Source organism: Pundamilia nyererei, unplaced genomic scaffold (assembly GCF_000239375.1).
Source record: "Pundamilia nyererei isolate P.nyererei 1_Seehausen unplaced genomic scaffold, PunNye1.0 scaffold00671, whole genome shotgun sequence".
NCBI lineage: Eukaryota > Metazoa > Chordata > Actinopteri > Cichliformes > Cichlidae > Pundamilia > Pundamilia nyererei.
The window spans coordinates 92,691-99,537 of NW_005188072.1; the positions used below are offsets into that span (position 1 = coordinate 92,691).

General features: G+C 39.7%; 1 protein-coding gene across 1 annotated transcript; it reads left to right on the top strand.

Moving 5' to 3' along the window:
- Positions 1-4,907: 4,907 nt before the first annotated feature.
- On the top strand, positions 4,908-5,876 carry LOC102213463 (olfactory receptor 146-like; the record flags this gene model as incomplete). The annotated part of the gene is made up of 1 exon (XM_005754820.2): positions 4,908-5,876. A coding segment is annotated over exon 1 (969 nt), but the record flags the coding sequence as incomplete, so codon positions are not given.
- Between the last annotated feature and the right edge of the window lie 971 nt (positions 5,877-6,847).

Consider the following 6,847-nt stretch of genomic DNA (forward strand, 5'->3'; position numbering starts at 1 on the left):
AAAGCTCAAGATGAGCTGAAATATCCTTTTAAGGAAAAGTTAGACATATTTTCCTAGAATAAGATTTATTTTCTTGTGCAAAACTTGCTTGTTAAGAATATATTTTCTTTTTAGACAAAAAATAAGAAAAAATGTCCATAAACAAGGGTTTTTTTACTTTCTTGAAAATCGTTTTTTGCAGTGTACGGACTCGCCGAGAATGCGAGCACGGACTCGCGATTTGTACAATTGGAACACCAGCGTACTTGATGATGTCACAGGTCAGGCTAACATCACCAGGCTGGATCGGCTGCTCCACTATCAATAAAGAATGAAATAAAATTACATATAAACGTTACTCTGTGTGTTTTCATTGAAAAAATAATACATGAAAAATATTTTTATTAACTACTTTACCTGCACTATAGCAAGATGTGCGGCTATATAAAGAACCACTGGTGGGAAATAATCACGGGAATAGTTTGTGGTATCAGTGGTTGATTTGGTCAGTAAAAAGATAAGGAAAAGAAAAGAGAGAAAAGGAAAAATGGATCGGGTGGTTGTCGCAGTTGCTGCCGGCATTCTGTACCTTCAGGCTGAAACCGAAGCAGCGCAACTGAGAAGACGGATCCGGGAGAGAAGAGCCAGGACGAAGATGAGGGAGAGGAGACGTGCCTTGATGGCGTGCCTTCTTGACTCGGTACATTTAAAAAATTAATTAATTAATTAATAGCCTGGTGTTTCTATGCATATACTCCCAAATCTAGAGAAAAGGTCACATTTGCTGTGTATAATATCATATGGTGGTAGATCAATACTACATAAAGCTTATACAGTTTAACAAAGATATCACTGTGGAGTACTGAAACAAGCTCTCCAAAGACAAGTGAATTCTCAAGTAACTTAACAACACAAACAGGACATTTGTATGTCATGCAAATGGTCAGAAATACACACTTAAGAAAGCCATTGAAGTTCATATTGTGTTTTAATCACAAATTTAAGTAAACATGACATAACGTATACTAAAAATAACAATAAATATTTCAGTAACCATTCAATAAATATATAAAAAACCTGAATCATATCTGTTTAAATACTGTAAGTATCTTTTTTTCTTTTTTAAAACAGGAGAAAAGCCCAGCAAAAAATATATACATAAAGTAATGACAGTATCCCCATCCTTTCAATCTTCTTTACTGGAGCTGACCTAAAACCAGCCTTCAGACTGTCAAGAGCAAGCATTAACATGCTGTTTCAAATGCTCCCCCGGGAAAAACAACACGGATGGAACCACGAAATTGAGGTGCTCGTGATCATTTACTGGCTGGCCTGTGGAGCCTCATACTGAGTGACAACAGACATCTTTAGCATGCCGGTGGCATCAGTGTGCGGGATTGTCCACAATGTCATAGAGGAAATGATGAAAATTCTGCATCGCGTCATTCATTTCCCAAAGGCAGAAGAAATGGAAGAGGTTGGGGCAGGCTTTGCACGCCTTGCTGGCAATGAGGCATTCCGTTGCACAGCTGGTGCAATTGATGGATGCCACATCTGCATTCTTCCACCTGGGGAACCACATAAGAGGTCATACATCAATAGGAAACTGTTTCCCTCTATCGTGATGCAGGGCATCTGTGACTCCAGAAGTGCGTTCCTAGATGTTTACATTGGTAATTGTGGATCTGTGCATGATGCACTAGTATTACGAAGATCCCCAATGTACAAACAGGCCCTGTATCCACCAGCAGGCTACTTCCTCTTGGGAGATGGAGGATACCCTTGCCTTAAGCACCCAGTGGCAATAATGACCCCATATCGCCAGCCTGTGTCAAGTAAGAAAATAATTCCCCTTTTCTTTACACCTAGAAACACGTGTAGTGCTACATCTGTTACTGTGAAGCATGCAGAGCTTTAAGAAAAGAAATGCAATATTATAATTCTACCTATTACACTAATTGAAAGTTTACTAAGCACTGAATAAAAGTGTGTACTGTCTTTCTTTTAAAGCTCAAGTTGAAGAAAGGTTCAATCGGCACCACGCCAAGGCCAGAAACATCATAGAGCGTACCTTTGGCATCCTCAAAACACGCTGGCGCTCCATTTTCTTGCGAGCCCTTGAGATCCGGCCTCGGTTTGCTCCCAAAGTTGCGGGAGCCTGCTGCATCCTCCACAACATCTGTGTGGCAACAGATGACGTCTGCCAAGAAGAAGGAGATGAGGAGGAGGCGGCACATGCGGGCCATGTCTAAGTTGCGTGCAGCCACGGGCAAGTTGTAGACACACCGCTGGCCCTGTGCCCAGAACAGTTTCAGCTCTGGCCCCAGATGTCAGCCTAATGTGTACCTTAATCAAGCCATGTAATAACAACATGTGCCAGAACATGAAAAACAGTGCAAAAGTAACCTGAAAACTGTTCAGACAGTGAATCGTATATAGTACTTTTCTAGTCTCCGGATTACTCAAAGTGCTCTATACAACATGCCACATTCTCCCAAACACACACTTTCTCTAAATGAGTGCTTGCTAACTACATTCATACACATTCACACTCTTGACATGTAGACTGGAGGAGCCAGGGATCGAACCACTAACCTTCTGATCAGTAAGTGACCTGCTCTACCTCCGGAGCCATAGCCACCCGCTGGTAAAGATGAGTAAACCGTCACTAGGTTTTGGATAAAGTAGGTTTCGGATAAAGTGTACACTCACAAACCTGTCAAACCTGCATTTGAAACGTTGGCTACCATAGCAGTAAAGTATTGCAACATGGCATTTGGGTCTTCTAACTAAAATAGAAAAATAGGAACATAAATAGTGCCATCATTGCCAGACCTGGCCCACATCTGGTTGGCATGATCCTGCCATGACACCAGTCAGTCAGAAGTGCCAGCTTGATGCCAGATCTGGGCTAGACCTGTTTTCTATGAGCCCAGGCCACATAACCCAAACCACAATCAAGGCCAGATATGGCATGCCATCACATAGACAGTGCCATCTATGCCATGCATGGCCCATATCTGGATGGCATACGTCTTATCATGTCAGAAGTCAGCCAGCAGTGAAAATAACCCTAAGTCTAATTCCACATTTGTTCGCCCTGCAATATTTTATCTCAGTGGATTTTCCCACATCCCTCATGTTAAGTGTTTCTATGTCTTTCCTGTGTTTTGTCTACATCATGACTGTTTTGGGTAATGGCTTTCTTCTCTCAGGTTTTTGGCTGGTGAAGACTCTTCATACTCCTAAAATACATGATTGTGTTCAACATGGCTTTGACAGATTTGTGTGGGAGCACAGCTCTCATCCCAAAAGTCTTAGATACTTTTCTGTTTCTGCTCTCAACAAGAACCGGTATTCGATACCCATTCCCTATGAAGGAGTGTGTATCCCTGCTGTTTCTCTCCTACTCCTGCATGTGGCAGTTGTGGATGGACCTTCCTTTTTTCCTTTTCCTGGCTTCCTGGCAAGGTTATGAGAGTTGTTGCTGCTCTCTTGCCTTAGTAGATCCTCACCCTCCACCATATTTTCAGTTCCATTTTCCAAATGATTTCCAGAACCGTCGACCATTGGAACCAAATTTTTAGGTTCCTGAGCCGCTGACCGCTCCACTTGGTACCGGATCTCCTCCATCAAGGCAAACTCTAGGTGCTCAAACTCAGTGTCAGACTCTTGGTGTTCATTTGCAGTACTTGACTTCTTAGTCATGTAGCCTTGGCTAGACCCGACACATGGCCTCAAGTTAGATCTGTGTACTCTTTTCACTGGCCCTCCTTCTAGAGGCACTACTGTGTACACCAGGTTTGGGCAACTCCAGGCCTCAAAGGCCGGTGTCCTGCAGGTTTTAGATATCACCCTGGGTCAACACACCTGAATCAAATGATTAGTTCATTACCAGGCCTCTGGAGAACGAAGCATAGCCTAGAACAGGGGCACTAGTCAACTTTTCCTTAAGTAATTCAAAAGCTTGTAAGCACTGTGACATCCAGGCTGAAGCAAAAAGCTGTTTAGCCCTGCCATGACTGGTCTTCTTAACGCAGACATTCACTACATCATGGAGTGGCCCTGCAGTTTGGAAAAAGCCCTCAATAAATCTCTTATACTAACTGCAAAATTCCAAAAAACTTAGCTCTATCACAGTACTGTGGATGGGCCATTTTGCCACAGCGCTTATCTTGTCAGGATCAGTGCTTATCCCCTGAGCTAACACTTCATGACTGAGAAACTTGAACTTGAGCCGGAGGAAATGGCATTTTTCAACCTTTACCTTGAGAAGAGACTCTCACAAGGTGATCCTGGAATATTGTTGAAAACACGAATAGATCATCCAAGTAGATCAACACAATCTGAAAGACCAAATCACTCATTGTGGCCTGCCTCATACCTTGAAACATCATGGGGTCATTACATGACCTTGACTTTGAGGTCAAGGTCACTGAGATTCAAACTCATCTGAGATTTTAGTAGATGCACCTATGGTACGAATTATTGCATTTACAAACTTGAGTGTCCCCATCAGCCTTCCACACACAAACAAAGAGCATTAAAAGCTCTGAGTGGCTTCAATTCAAATTTTGCTTGTTTAAACAAACTCAGACACAATTTAGTTTAAGACACTTAAAACTTTTTACTTCTTCCAGTGCTGTTTTAAGCATTTTTCATTAATGATTCAGTGCTCTTAAACAGTTACGCCATCATCATATTGATGATATTACCTCTGATAGAAAGAGGCACACCTACCTGAATTTCCAACTGTCACACAGTGATAGAGGTAATATATAAGCGGCACATCTTTCACAGTATAACCCACTTGTGCAATGCTCTGTCTTCGCGGGTGAGTTTAGTTTTTTTACACAGCAACAATCAAGTAACTCATTATGCTTTATTCTATTCTACTGTTATTATGTTTAGGGAAACAAATATTTGCAATGGGAGCAGAAGCTAAAACCACTACCATTTTTAATACTACATTTGTTCGCCCTGCAAAATTTTATCTCAGTGGGTTTTCCAACATCCCTCATATTAGGTATTTCTATGCCTTCTTGTGTTTTGTCTACATCATGACTGTTTTGGGTAATGGTTTTCTTCTCTCACTTATTTCACTGGTGAAGACTCTTCATACTCCTAAATACATGATTGTGTTCAACATGGCTTTGGCAGATTTGTGTGGGAGCACAGCTCTCATCCCAAAAGTCTTAGATACGTTTCTGTTTGACAGGAGATACATCCTCTATGACGCCTGTTTAAGTTATATGTTCTTTGTTATTTTCTTTGCAAGTGTGCAGTCATGGACACTTGTCACTATGGCATATGACAGACTTATAGCCATTTGTTTCCCTTTAAGGTATCATAGTATTGTGACTGAACAATCAATTACTGCAATTCTGCTGTTTGTATGGATTTTTTTAGTGAGTGTAATAGCAACCATGGTTGGACTTGTTAATCGTCTCTCATTCTGTAGATCTTTGGTGGTTAACAGCTTTTTCTGTGATCATGGACCAGTTTATCGTCTGGCTTGTAATGATACATCTTTAAATTACAACATGGCATCTGCACTTGTTGCTATACTTATCATCATTCCTCTTATATTCATAATAGCCACATATGTCTGTATTTTCATAGCATTGAGCAGGACTACGTCAAGAGAGGAGCGACTCAGAGCATTAAAAACTTGTACTTCTCACCTGATCCTTGTGGTCATTTTCTTCTTGCCAATTGGAATCACTAACATAGCTGCAATGACCTCCTACATTGATTCTAATGCCAGAATGATAAATTCTGTATTGACACACACAATACCAGCTTCGCTCGATCCGATTGTATATGCTTTGAAGACAGAAGAAGTGATGAATGCAGTTAAGAAGCTTTGCAAAGGAATTAATCTCAGTCGCATGAAAGCAAAAACAAGACCTTGTAATCATTGCTGTATTAAATCGTAGAGGAGTGTTATAGAATAACATATTGAAATTAGCTTACTCATTTGTAATACAGTGCAATAGCCATAAATTATACCAGTAAAGCCAAGTGTTTCATAATATGTTGTGGACTGTTGTTAAGAGTGTTGAGAAGTAGAATTTAAATATGAAATTATGCATGACACAAATTGCAGTTCTGACTGAACTGTCTTTTGGTTTGAGAAAAAGCATCAAATTTTGCTTTTTCTCAACAATTTCTGATGGAGAAATTCAGAGAAAATTTCTCCATCAGATTATCTGCTTATGTTTTTAGTATTATTGTAAATTGAAATGCAAAGCAAATGAAAGAAAAAATATTTTCTATATTTACTTGAAGTGAAGTATTGATTCCAGTGTCTGTAAAATAAAAATGTTAAGTAAGTTTACAACCATAATTATAATAATTAAATTGAAAATGTTTTCATCTAAATAAAAATGTTTGGAACAATTGCTCTATCGGCAAAGGTGCAACAGTTTTTAATCATGATTATGTGAGGGGGGCACTTATATTGCATCACTGTATTAATTTACCTTTTAAAGGGCTGAGTCAAGGGATAGAGATGAAAGAACTTTAAGTAGTGGAAAGAAGATACAAGTCAACCATCTCAACACTGAAAGGAAGTAATAAGTGTATAATCAGAGGTGGGTCGAGTATCCAAAATTATACTCAAGTAAGAGTAGCATTACTTTAAAATATTATTACTCAAGTACAAGTGAAAAGTAGTCGTCAAAAAAGTTACTCAAGTAAGAGTAAAAAAGTACTTGGCGAAAAGACTACTCAAGTAGCAAGTAACTGTTTGAAATGTCTGATTTTTTTTTTCTTTTTGCCTGTCCCGTTTGGCTTTTTTGCCATCAGAATTATTGTCTAAAGGCAAAGAAAGATGCCCAACGGATTTACTTTACCAAATTGACCA